This window comes from Ruditapes philippinarum, unplaced genomic scaffold (assembly GCF_026571515.1).
Source record: "Ruditapes philippinarum isolate M1 unplaced genomic scaffold, ASM2657151v2 ctg1085_1_1_1_1, whole genome shotgun sequence".
In the NCBI taxonomy this organism is placed as follows: Eukaryota; Metazoa; Mollusca; class Bivalvia; order Venerida; family Veneridae; genus Ruditapes; species Ruditapes philippinarum.
This window is the reverse complement of record NW_026857392.1, coordinates 61,605-76,593: the sequence shown is the minus strand read 5'-3', so window position 1 is coordinate 76,593 and position 14,989 is coordinate 61,605. Positions and strand designations below refer to the sequence as shown.

Sequence of the window (14,989 nt, the reverse complement as noted above, 5' to 3'; positions counted from 1 at the left end):
GAGTACGATTCCTTTTTCAAATACAGTTACAATGTACTAGTAAACAAGAGATTTCCATGAAAATTTGGTTCACAATAACATACGGGTAATTGATACTATCATCCCTCACTGCTGTTACAAATGATATATTTAAGAAATAACATCGGCCTGAGAGGTGTATATCGGCTATTTAACACCGGTTTGGAGTTTTGATGCGTAGGAATTGACCACGAAGGCCATAGGCCTGAGTGGTTAATTTTGTCGCATCAAAACGACAAAACCGGTGTTAAATAGCCGATATACACCTCTCAGGCCGATGTTATTTCGATTCTAACACGATGAAATAAGGAAAATCACTAATGTTATTTTTCAAGCGGAAATAACTTCCGGTGCCGATTTTCCTATAACGCTGTTCGATTTTCGCACCCTACTGTTGCGAAGATAGAGAAATTATTAGACAAAAGAAATACATTGATTGAAAATGTAATAAGAAAAAACACGTTATTTTATCAAGTTTTCAACATTAAAAACATACGTCGTATTGTGTTTACATCAGTGCCCTATTTATCATTCTTGTCTGTATGATATAACGTCAGCGTGTTTATGAATGAGTTGTTTACTTACGATGACGTCATTACGCTGCTTACGGATTGGCGCGTTTTGTCAAAATATTTATTAACTGATATGGATCTAATATGTGGTGTTAGTGTATGTGAGATATTATTTCGGTATTGTATGAAAAGAAATCATTATACAAACTGAAAATTTAAATAAAAATGCTTTTAATTGTTGCTTTAAAATGCTTTGTAAACTATACAATCGAGGGTGAAAACATAACAGCACATGTACAAGTAGTCCCTAACTGGTGTTTATTGGCAGTTTAACACCAGTTTTTTTCTTTCTTTGTCTATAGTGACAAAATCACGCGAGTGTTAGAATTAATGGCATGACATTTACTTGCAGTGACGAAGTTTATTTGAATATATTACTATTTATGACGATTGAAAATAATGTTATTAGCTCGTCTTTTCCAACAGAAACACACAAAAAGAACACAAACGACAAAATCGGCATGTTAATAATTAAATAATGAATTATTATAATATGACCTTGACTATTTGACCTTCAAGGTCAAATTATAGTTTGCTAAAATTGTCAAAACTTTTTTATCTATAATTTTTATATTTGATTCTAAAGTAGGCGAAAGACATGACGTGACCTATATGGCTAAACATTGTTCGTTCTCTTTGAATATTTATTTATGTTTTATATGTGTAGATGATACTACGTAAAACTATGATAAAAAATATATTGCCAGTGTTTGTAGATATGTGCAATTTATTTCTATACTCAATAAAATAAGACAGTAGAAATAACTTTCTATAGTGATATGATTTGTAAGTATTTTTTTACGGTCAAATACACAAAAGTTGACTATGGTTTGTGACGATAGGTGTGGGCAAAGGTTCGCTGCAAATATGTGATTTAATTCATAGGCACAATTTGAAATGATGTCACTACCCTGTAGTGATAGCAAAATGATGAAAAACTTTTTATGTAGTTTTTAATCCCCTACCGGTTAACCGGAGGGGACTTTAGGTTTACCCTCCGTACGTCAGTCCGTCCGTCCGTCAGTCAGTCCGTCCACAAAACTGGATCCCGCGATAACGCAAAAAGTACTGAAACTATTTTTTATGAAACTTAATATATGAATAGATGGCAGCATGGAGATTATGCATGTCTTTTTCTTTTCTTCCTATGTTGAAAATTCTGGTTGCTATGGCAACAAATAAACTGAAAATATTGCAAATTTTACACATAAACTGGATCCAGTGATAACGCAAAAAGTACTGAAAATATTTTTATGAAACTTAATATATGGATAGAAGGCAGCATGGAGATTATGTACGTCTTTTTGTATTCTTCCTGTGTCGAAAATTCTGGTTGCTATGACAACTAATAGACTGAAAATATGGCAAATTTTACACATAAACTGGATCCAGTGATAAGGCAAAAAGTACTGGAGGTATTTTTTATGAAACTTGAAATAATGGTAGATGGCAGTCTGGAAATTATGCACATCTTTTTCTTTTCTTCCTCTGTTGAAAATTCTGGCTGCTATGACAACAAATAGACTAAAAATATGGCACATTTAACACATAAACTGATCTAGTGATTATGCAAAAGTACGGAAAATATTTTTAAGAAACTTGAAATATGGGTAGATGGCAGTGTGGAGATTATGCATGTCTGTTTCTTTTTCACCTATTTTGAAAAAAAGGTTGCCATGGCAACCAATAGGCTTAAAACATGGCAAATATAACAATATTTGTGATAAGTCAAAAAAGCTGGAATTTTTTATGAAACTTAAATTAACAAACGTCGGCAACCTCGTCAATATTTCTTATTCTAGTTTTAAGGCTTTTTCACTATTTATAAGTTCTTTATTTCTTAAGGTATTTTGAACAAATTTCAAACAAGTTTCTGGTCATCAACCACATCATATGTGACAAGGTTTTAACTCTAGCACAAACAATATCAGAATTGCTTCCCTTGAACTTACATGAAAAAAATGTGTTTTTTTAATAACTTCTTACATGAAAAAAAGTGTGTTTTTAATAACTTCTTTATTTCTTAATGTATCTTCTTCAAACTTCATATATATGTTTCTTATTATCACTCAAATCATTTGTGAGAAGGTTCAATACTCTAGCAAGACTATTTCCAGAATTATGTCCCCCTTGAACTTAGATTTTTTTTTCGAGAAATTGGTATATTTTACTCCCAACTTCTTCATTACTCATAGGATTTACTTCAAACTCCCACATCATAATAATATGACAAGGTTTATAAATCTAGCATCTTTATTTCCAGAATTATCTCCTCCTTAAACTTTGAATTTTTCTTATTCATTCTGTTAACTTTCTATTACTTCAAATTCAAAATAACGATTCATTATGAACAGCTTCATTACTAATTGTTCTTTGTTACATTCACATCATGTATGACATCTTGGATCTTTATTTTAAGAGTTATCTCCTCTTTAAGAATTTTGCTTTTAAAAGTGTTATATTTTGGTAACAGGGTTAATTTAAAAAAATAACTTTAGAGTGTCCTTCAGTCTGTCTGTTCATAAAAACTGTTTCCTGTGATCACTTTTAAAGAACTTTTTCAACAAATTTTCTTAAAAAAGAGAAAAATTGAAACATTAGTGAATGGCCAGTGGCCCTTCAGAATGTTGCTGGGGTTCTAACCGGTATGGGACTTATGGATTGCTTGCAATACTATGATAATTGCTTGTTATCTCTGAACTAAGTACTTTTATGATCAATCATTCGGTCTTAAATTTTAAGTTATTGTGTGATTATAACTAAAGTCAAATCTATTAATAGTCAATGGTCACGTAAAGAGACCCCCCCCCCCCCAAAAAAAAAAAAAAAAAAAAAAAAAAAAAAAAAAAAAAAAAAACACCAAACAAAAAAAATCACAATTTTGCAATATTTACTTTTCACACTTCCGCTAGTTAGTTACACGGCACCAGAATTCTGGACATTATCAAGCTTTAATATATACTAAAGTATAGCATGGTCTATATACATGTATACTTTTCTGCGAATTTTGGTCCCAACTTTACTACTACGTGTATGTATACAACATTTCCAATCAACTAAGCACACACTTTCTGTTAAGCACAATCCGGAAATTTAAAATTGGTTGTGATTGAAAGCATTGTCATGAGATAACGATTTAATTATGCTAAGAATTAGCGAGTAGCGATACCAATTTAGTAATCATAAACCAGTAAATTTATGAGTTTAGTTTATTCTTAACCAAATAATTGAAGCAAAACCAAATGTGATGTTTCTTCCGTATGTCTTATTTGTTCGTCCTGTTAAATTTTGAAATGCAAACATACCCCATATTACATTATAAACGATTGTATAATACGAGAATAACCGATACAAAAGCCAATATATTTACATAGGCACCCGTTTTGAAAGCAAATTGATTAAAATTTATAAACCGTGTTTTCTTAAGTCATTATTTGAATTTAATATAACGTGGCGTAAGCCGGATGACCGCTATCAGTTCATTGTAAAATACATTGCGGGCATGGTCAAGTGTACTTTACATTTTTATAGCAAGGTTTACAGTCGAAATGGGTATTCAAATACCAATATTAGTAGATTTTTACTTCCACCAACGGCTATAAATTATCAATAGATTAATCTTCAAGATTTGCCAAAATCCGTTCTATTGACCCATCGGTTATTGTAATATCATTATACGTTTTAAAACGTTTGCGGCAAGATGTGTATATAAATTGATTGGCCGAAAAGGATTTGCGGACATTATTAATATTAATGTAAGTATATTTTTACAATTTTGTTTGTTTTAATGAAACTTATTTGTTTTTTTCTGTTCTATGTTAGTTGAAGTGTTGAATATTTTAGATAGCAAATCTTACCGTAGTAAATTTAGCCGATAGGCGTTATTCATTTAAAACGCATTTCGATAAGCACAAGGTTTTTTATGATTTGCAGCAATGTTATTCATTAAAGAGAGAAATTTTAAAACTTGCCATAATATTGATATTCTGCACCTCTATTTACAAAAAATACCAGCATGTATGTCATTTAACCTACAACCTGGTAGAACCGGAAGTTATTAGCCTTTAGCAATCAGGCCTGCCTGCACATCAGCTGGTCCGACCATGTTTGGTTGGTTGTTCAGTTTTATTATGTATTTTTATTCTTATTTTGATATTGAAGTCCTTCAGCTATGAACGATTTGTTCTTAATTCAAAGCAGGACAAATCCATGACAAAAATATAGCGGATTATGGTTTAGACATTTAAGATATTGCGAGGTATTTTTGCATTAGATAATATGTTTTAAAGCGGCTTTCAGGTTTTCGAAAGGTTCAACATGCTATTTTTAGATACTAGTGTATCGTTTCATATAATTGTTAAATCTAAAGAATTAAGGTGGAAAGTGAAATTTGCCGTCGATAAAATACATACACAATAAGGAAACCCCTCGATAGTCCGCTCTCTATACATGTGTTTTTAAATTAGGAAAGCGAACAATTATTCTATTTCTAGATACAAAGGTCCCTGATGCGCTATAAATAGCTCTCGGGACGTTGTTTTTAAAAAGGCATTTGATGCAATTTTCCAAATGAAAATTACTGAAATATTTATTTTTAATCAACACAGAATTGTTTTTCTAACAGAAAATAAAAACTGAAGGCCGCTTTAATAATGAATGATGATGATGATGATGATGATGATTGTAATACAATCTTTATTTCAAGAAGGAAACATATAAGTATACAAAGTTAATTAATTAAGATTTAAACTGAAATACATTTTCTTTATGGTTCTCCGAAGAAAAAAGAATAGTAATCATTTATCACAATAATAATAATATATGTAAAAGAAGAAAGAACTCATTTAAAAAGCAACAGTACAAGTTATCGCAAACAAGTATATAGTAAAACATCTATTCATCAATAAGTTGGTTTGAAGAATAACTTTTTAAGGGGAATCTTGGCAAGTTATTATGTGTAACTTCTGAACTGCTTGCTCTATATTCTATTTACTGAACAGCTTGATTATAGTTCTTAACCCCAACCAAGCAGAATATGAGCTTGTCCATCTTTAAATCTCTGCAGGGGAAATTTTCAAAATATGTACTGACTGAATATAGCGCACAGTGCAGACCATGACCAGGCGACTGATCTTGCAAGCAGGCTAGGGGTAAACAATATCGGCATAAAACGATGTTGTTCTATTCAAAACATGGATTTTTTTAGTTTATAACCCAAAACATACGATATTACAAAAATATACATGAAAATAACATGAAGTATATTTGCTCACATACTATTTACCCTTAATTTATTATCTGTTTCATTAAGATCCCTTCCTTAGAATTTAAAACCAATAACAATTATATTCTTCTCTTTGAAAATTGATTGAAAAATAATGTTTACTTTGTATTATATTGTTATTATAGTTTTATCAATTAATTAATAATGTACCTCAGATTACTATTTACCCAGATGATTTAGCAATACGATTACACAAACGATAATAAAATACCTGTCTAGGCACAGGCAAAAATGAAATGTCTGACATTAGCCGTGTTGTTATATAGTACGTTATCCTGTTTACAATTTTCTGGAAACAATAATAAGCAATTTTTTATCCGTTTTTGCTGCAACAATTCGTTATTATTATCTATTTCTATATATAAAGAAAAGAAAAGAAAAAAACAACAAAAAAAAAAACAAAAAAAACAACACACACACATAAAACACGCACGCGCGCACACACACGCAAGTGTAGGTGTTTGCCCGTGTTATGCTGGAATGATAGTCCGAGGGGCGAATACGATCTTCGTCGATGAAGCCAGAAAGCCACCATATGACCATTTTAGTGTCGATGTAAATTCAAAACCAACTAAAAGAACATCTATTTAAAGTTAGAAAGGCCTAGAAATATTTATATGTAAAAAATTAACCGTTTTGTCAATATGTGATCAAGCTAGGATAGCAGCGAATTATATACATGTATATATTGAGAAGTTGAAACCAATATATTGGTTACATGCTTGGATAGTGCATTCAAGTTTGAAGTCGTTATTTAACATTACTCCGTATTCTTCCATTCATTTGAAAAAAAACACACAGAACTTTTAGAAAAACAACTACATAAATTATTCAGGTATTTTTTTACATAGAAGCAGTAATTATTTTTGTTATAGAATAATGTTCCTTTTATCTTTGGACTGCGTAACCAATACATGTTAAATATTGATAGTTTACTAAGAACTATAATATTCAAATTCAAACGGCATATCATTCTCAAAGACATTGAAATAAATAGATAATACCATTCTATTTTTTTATGTCCTCCTTTACATAAAAGGTTATTGTGACTGTTTGTTAATTACTATTATTAGTAATTTAGATCACAAGCCGTATGCTTTTTATGTTCTAATCAAATACCATTTTAGTTTATTGTAATTTATTTCTATTCGATTGTGTTGGAAGCTATAACCTAATTGAAACACTCTCGAATCCATTCCTGGAACCAACTATTACTATGCAATAAGTATAAAGTTTATTGCTCACGGAAATAACGGCTTGCTCTTGACGGGATTTGAACCTACACGACCAGCAGTCCTTAGATTACTAGTACGACACGTTAACCACTCGGCCACGCCGCCACAAAATATCACGTCAATACCGGAAATTCATTCCATGTGAAATAGCCTAGTTCTAGTTTCAAAATCTTATATAAGCCAATGGTATTCTATAACATCATGAATCATATCTCAGTTATTATTTGAATTCATATGTAGTATAGTATGACAGTGTGTAAAATATGTGATAGTCATGTCTCTTCCTTTCACAAATAATCATTGTTCTGTAAGTAATTTATAACCACATATTTGCAATACAAGAAACACCAAAATCATATGCTTAGTTTGTAAATAATTTTTATTATTCAACGTTGTTATAAACTTTAGGTATTTATTAAATGAAAAATATTTGTATTGTCTATTGTCAAAATTGCTTTTTAAAGAGAAATAAAATATTCACGTACAACCACACACGCTCGCACACACGCTCACACACTCGCACACACGCTAATGCGCACATGCAAAATACGCACACAGACATATATATACGTTAAAAGGGTTTATAAATTTGTCTCATTCATCACTCTTTTTGTCTATAGTTTATAATAACAGAGCATTACGTGACAAAAAGAAGACACGTTGTCACTCGATCATGGCATGTTTTCTATATGAAGTTTGTTTGTGTTCTTATAAAGTACCTTTTACAGATCGATTACCTTCAGGTTACGATACATGCCTTTGAATGGGCTCGACTTGAGCTCGTCACCCGCCTCTTTGAATCAAGTCAACAACCTCATTTTCAAGTTGGAGATACATAACAATAAAATATAGGCTAGAATTTAGTTATCCAATAATGTATGCCTGATAAAAAGAGCAACTGTATCAAAACTTTTGTTGGCGATATATGATCTCAATACTTAGCTTCAACATTTATGTGTATGATTTTTATTTAATATTAGAATATCTTACTTGAAAGATGACATACAATCACTATAATGTTATAAGAACGATGTATCTGCAGTTCCATTGCTATGATGATTATAAAATTTCGATCGACAGATAAAAGCTATAAATTCCTGATTCGTTTTGTCCACCGAAACAGTAAAATTGTCCGCCGGAACAGTAAATGCCATCATGTAAGACTCAAGTTGTAGATCGTATCGATATTTTCCAGTTTGATGCATATTGTGTAACGAATAAATAATATGGAATGTGTTTGGATATGTAGACTATATTGTAAAAGATAGGTTCAAATTTACATGTTTCCAATTCTGCTTAGCGTCTCTAAGAGACTACTGTTTGGCATAAAACTGCGAAAAACTTATTGCGTCATTATGATTTATTACGTTTCAGAGACGTTTTTTGTCCAACTTCAAAATGCGTACTGTTCGGATACACTATAGAGTTGCTGTTGCCATGGTATTTGTTTTGTTTTTGGCGTGGATTACATTATCTTCTCTATATTCCGGATATTATCGCAAGGTTTGTATGTAACTCATAACCAATTAATATTTTGACATTGAAAGCCTTACTAACAAAAATTAATTTTGCTCTGATATGCTTCGTACACAGTAGCTCATTCGGGCGTATATTAGGATATACAAAACACGCGTTCTTTGCTGTGAAACAAATTAAGTGTTACTTGCTTTAATGAACATTTGCTCAATGAATAGTGATCTTTACAGGTCATTTTTCATTTACATATAAGTATCTCTAGTGACGTGTCATACTTGCAAGTTCTTAAAAGGCCAGAAATATTTATAGCTTATGAAATATCAAATATAATGCATCTAACCAAGCTTGCAAGTTTAAATAGTATTGACGTCAGTCCGTTGTTTCATTTCTTTACAAAAAAAAATCAGACTATTAAAAAGTTTAACATTATTAAGGAAATCAAGTATAATTATGATGGAGTGAAAAAACATGAGGGGTTCTGAGAACTATCATGTTTTTCATTTTTGTTCCATAGAATGTAATTTAAATTAAAGCAATTCAAAATATGCAGTAGAAGATGTCAATATTTAATCAGGGCGCAATAAACTCACATGAAGAAAAGACAGATTATATAATAACAGGATCGACAATAGACAGTTGAACAGTCCGATCTATACGTAAACAATCCAATTTAGGGTAAAAACAAAATCAAAATATCTGAGATATTTGATAAAAACATTTTGTTTTTAATGTAAAAAATTGAAATAATTCTTCGGAAAAACTTAAATTGCTTATCATCGGGTAATTAACCTACTTTTAACTTAACAATTTATTAACATTTTATTACATTACGTGCGATACATTACTGTGACATTAATGTGTTTTATTGTCTTTAAATTGTATCACTCGAATGCCGAAGTTGTTAGTGAATACAACTGTAATTTACAGTAACAAAGAAATATATATGAACAATTACCGTATTAAGCACATGTAACTTGCTATCATATGTTAACAACAAAAAGCAAGGCTTAGAAAAAACAAAAATAATACATTGTATTTCCATATAATATCCACGTAATTTACCTTTTAATCAGATCTATGTTTTTTTTTTAATTTGCAGAGCAATGTAGATTTCACATGGCAAAATACTTTTGGAATGGAGGACTTCCAGAGACATTTTCCTAGTCACAAAAGTTTTATGTTAAAAAAATCTGACAAAGTTTCTACAAATATAATGGAAAAAGTAACTGCAATTGCAAAGTTTATAAACAGTGCTAAGAAACATGTAAGAGGCTCTAAAACCTCAGATTTCTTAAAGAGTGCTTCGGATACTATGAATTCTTTATTAATTGATTTGAACATTAATCCTGCAACGCTGTACAATAGGACAACCTATAACCCTGTCAACGTTTGTCCTGAAACTTACAAGGGAACAACTTATGGGTATCCATATTTCTACAAGGGTTTTGAAGTCACAAAATGTAAACATGAAATACCTATCTGGAAACTTGTTACGATTATTAAACATGTAATTGTTTCAAAACATAATGAAAACAGAGTATTAAAAGAAATGAAACGGTTTCTTTCTTCAGTATATAGAACCAATCCGAAGTATAACGTCATACTCTCTGCAAACAGTATAAAGTTATTGTCGGATCTTAAAGTAATGTACCCAAAGTTATCTGCTTTGAATATTAAAGATGTTTCGGATGGATTGGCTTTGAACATGATAGTTAGCAGAGTCAAAAGCCCATATGTGCTCGTTGCCAGAAATATTGAACTATTTACCAATGATTCTAGATTAGAGCGACTTATACGAGCGATAGAAATGTTAAATATCAAAGTAGCTGGAGGCGCAATTAGAAATTCTGACGGACATTGGAAAAAGGGATGTTTCCAGGCTATGTATAGGAACTGGACATTGAAGTATTTGGAAGGATATGACGAGTCCCTACACGAGTGCTTGTTTTGTGATTATATACAAGGTCCTTTTGTCACATCTAAAGCTCATTTAAAAATCAATACGTTTGAAAATTTGAGTGAAACAGAAGGTTTATATGAAGAATGGTTCCTTAGAATATCTCAGAAGTCTGACGAAACTGTGACATGCCCTGATTCAATGTTTCATGTTAACTCATTACAGTCTAAACACGATGGTGTTCTTAGTGCATTTATGAAAAAATGGAATTTATTTAAAATTGTTACACCATATAGAGAAACTGTAATGCGAACCTGTGCACTTGAATATCATGATCCACACAATACAAAGGCATTATCGCCTTGCTCTGTAAAATCTAATGCTCATGCTGTTAAAACAATATTAAGAAATTGTGAGAAAGCTGGTATTATTTGTGAGTTACAAGAAGGAACTGCTCTTGGAGCAGTAAAATTCGAAAAAACTCTTCCATGGGAAAGAGATGCGGATATAACGTTCCTTACAGCCAACTATTCTGATTTTCAAAAACTTGAAACCGATTTTATAAATGCAGCATTTAATTTTTCTGATCTTGGATCCCTTTGGTGCTGTGTAGACAACAGAAGTGCTGGCGGTAAATTCATGTTAGGATTTAACGGTTGGAATATTGAATTGTATGGCCAGCATATCATGGATAGCGAGTTATTAATTCAAGAGGGAATAAAGCCCACTAAAGTCCTTTTAGATGGTCAATGGGTAAACATGCCCAGAAACCCTGGATTATTTGTAAGAAACAGATACGGTAAAGAAATTTACCAACATGCTGAACATTGGATAAGCACAGGACAATCGAGTGGATGGATTGACTACAAAACAAACGTTTTCACACCTTGTCTTAGCCCAGGAGATCATGATTGCTTAGATCGATACAATGCCGATGGAGACTTGCCATTTGTTGAAATGCTTCCATGATATATGTGTATTTACAATATCGAATGATCTATATTTAAATTATGAATTCTGTTTATTTGATTTAAAATATTGATGCAAAATGAAACAAAAAATGCTCTATTAAAGAGGTGCTTCAACAATGATATATTTAATTAAACATGAGAAATTATCAATATACTCATACATTTTATGTATACAAGACACGCATGTTTTATACTTTCGTTACATATATCACTGGTTTAAGTTGGCATGTCTTCAGATTTAATACCAATAGGCCCTAGTTGATGTGTTTTTATTTAATCGCATCGACAAAAACATTAAAAGGGTTATAGATATAAACTATTTTTTCATTCTTTATGTGATATAGTGTTATTGTTAAAATATTTCATAATGTTTTTTAATCTTCATATTTTCTTCCATCTTTCAATTTTTCTCTATGTATTGGAAAAGAATAAACTCTTGATTGTTTTGGCAATTGCAAATTTTCGTCAGTCTTCGGTAAGGACCTCGAACACAATAATACAAATACACAGAATGGATACGGTGTTTCGGTTTAACCTACGCCTCAAAGTTTAAATATTTAAACAAATAATAAATAAATGATAGGATTAGTTGAGTTTAATTTTTAAACCGAAACTTCAAAATGTATTCCTGTTGATATTTTGGATTTGGTTAAAAATTGCATGTCAATGGGCATTTTAAATTTTTAATGAAATTAACTTTATTTTCCAATGCAAATGTCAAATTCGTTACTCATTCAAAAGTCATTTGGTTAATCATTTTTTTCGCTTAACATTTTTAATGTATAAATTGTTTAGTAAAGGGAAAGGCATGAAAAATAAATTCCTGAAAATAAAGTTAAACATCACCATTGATAATGTGTTTTTTTTACCAGTATATAGCCTTTCCATCCAGTATATATATTGCCTTTTGAAAGACGAGTTAACCAGACCATACTTGGCCATGTTTTAAAATATGCCCTCATATTTTAGAGACAATTGTACTCATGTAAATTATATCCACAGTGTGAAAACTAGGTTGAGAGTTAGAACACAGTATAACTCAACTAATTCAGACCTTAACATGCTTGATTGCTAAAGGTATTAAAACTCAAGGTTAGGGGGCTCTGGCAGAACATAATTTGCTTTCAATGGCTGTACTCTACGGTACCCTCTTCCTCAGCATATTAGATGTGTCAGAAATATCTCGTCTTTTCAATACAGTGTCAGGAAGCATTTTCTTAGTCAAACTGATTTTTAATATGTACTTTTAGTGGGATGGACGACGACGGTAGCTTGCCATTACCAATACCGTCTATTGGCTCGATCAAACCTGTAAAGTCTGCAACTTTTTTCAGTTTTATCGTTTTGAGCGTTATTTAGGTATTCCGTTTTCCCCTGTTTTAATTATAAATGTGTTTACTTTTGTTATGAAAGTTAAGATAGACTCGTTGTGCCTAAACTAGATGATTATTTAATGCTTGGAAAATTTACTGAATTTTAACTTTTAAACATTAGGACTGTAATTATTTATTTTAAATCTATCATTATATTTTTATTCAAAAAAGTAGGTGTTATTTAATTATACTATATGTCTTTCATTAATGTTTTAACTGTGAGTTTCACTGTGATTTGAAACCTTTGTCTCCTATATCATACAATATTAATTAGTGTTTGATAGAAAGTCACGTATATGTAATAAATGCAGCATAAATCAAATAGAAAATGAATACCCATTTTTCCCATTAGTTTGTCTTTAGTTTTTCTATATAGTGAATTGAGAAATCAATGCTTACCTCGGTATTATTGTGCTTGAATTTATATCAATTATGCAATCTTCGGAAAAAAGAATTGTTAATTTTCTGTAGCTTAATTTATTTATTGTGCTATGTATAAGAGAAACTCAAACAGTTAGTTATATATATGTAGGAATTTGTTTCTTTATTGTCATATAATTTTGTGACTCGTATTCGCATTTTGATTTGTTTGTAGTAGTTTTGTTAACTCGTATACCAGAATATTCTTATGTAATGTAAATATGGTATATTCGCCAAGGAAACTTGGCGATGAACATGTATTTGTTTTGACAATAAAATATTTGACTGGACTTGTTCAACATAATTTGCCGACCAATGAAATCCCTCCAATAAAAATGCTTTTCTTAATCGTATAGCCAAGCAAATTTTGTCACTTATTTATTAAGTCGAACACCTATTAATTACGAGTTTGAGTATGAGTTTGGAACGAAGTGCGCATGTGTAAACTAAATCTAGTAGCCCCGCCTTATTATGACCCGAATTTGTTAAAATTCTAGCGAAAACTGGTCAACGTTTCTTCATGCAGCAAATTACCGCCTTTTGTGGCGAAATCGCTTTGTTTATAACCTCATGGAATTAATACATAAAATCCGACCATTTTGGTTATTTTAAACTAAGATAATTATATTAATCACAAATAGATGATGATTGTCATTTAAACACTAGTCAATTAACGTGAAGGGTTTAGTTTCACCCCTCTTTTCACATTGTTTATGGGTTATTTAGTATATTAGGCTATACATATCCATGTCCAAAAACCCTCCGCGAGAAAATCATGCAGAGACGGGCTAGCATTAGGTTGATATCACAAAATTATTCCAGCCCGATATTTTTCAGAAAAATTAAAACATTGAAGAAACTCAGCAGTACATATATAATTAATGTGCACTCTGTCGCCAGACTAACCTTTGTATTTATATGTTGATTGTATTGATTGACTGATTGACTGATAAATGCTACCTACCGGTCACTTCCTTTGGTGCTCTTAATTGTGAAAATTCACTTAATAAACACTAACATATACATATAAAAGACTTACATCCGTTTCAAATATTCTCAAACTTCAAAGAAAAATGCCAGGGAACTTTTACGATTAATGGTAAAGGACAATATATTTAACACATTTAAAAACCGGTGGTGACATTTTAACTTTACTTTTTGAATTCTTAGGTTCATCTTTACAAATTCACAATTTCAACTTCATGAATTCAAGATTTCGTGAGGGATGTTGCACTTATTCATTATCCCTCATGTACAGACTCAATCAAACCGAGTCTGCAATTCTTATGTAATTTTGTTGTGATTTATGCTTTCGAGGGATCACTTTGTTTCCGGATTTTTATACTTCACAACAGCAGGTGTCAAGTGCTGTGTGGCAGCTGTAAAAAGTTGCCCCGTACTTCACTTTAGTGTTGTTATATTTTTCTGGTCCTTCGGGATCATTGATGCCAGCACTATTAAGTGTTGAGAATTAAGTACCGCTCAAGCCGGTGCTAGGGGGCGTGAGGGATGTTGCACTTACTCATTATCCCTCATGTACAGACTCAATCAAACCGAGTCTGCAATTCTTATGTAATTTTGTTGTGATTAATGTTTCCGAGGGATCACTTTTTCCCAGATATTTATACATCACAACAGCAGGTGTCAAGCCGTAAAAAGTTGCCCCATACTTCACTTCAGTGTTGGTATATTTTTCTGGTCCTTCGGGATCGTTTAGTTCAGCACTTTTAAGTGTTGAGAATT

At 31.4% G+C, this 14,989-nt stretch overlaps 1 protein-coding gene across 1 annotated transcript; it reads left to right on the top strand.

Moving 5' to 3' along the window:
* Positions 1 to 4,060: 4,060 nt before the first annotated feature.
* On the top strand, positions 4,061 to 11,702 carry LOC132749576 (uncharacterized). The gene is made up of 3 exons (XM_060739389.1): positions 4,061 to 4,345; positions 8,484 to 8,612; positions 9,685 to 11,702. The coding sequence occupies exons 2-3, from the start codon at positions 8,508 to 8,510 to the stop codon at positions 11,449 to 11,451; spliced, it is 1,872 nt and encodes a 623-aa protein (XP_060595372.1). The 5' UTR covers positions 4,061 to 4,345; positions 8,484 to 8,507; the 3' UTR covers positions 11,452 to 11,702.
* Positions 11,703 to 14,989: the final 3,287 nt, after the last annotated feature.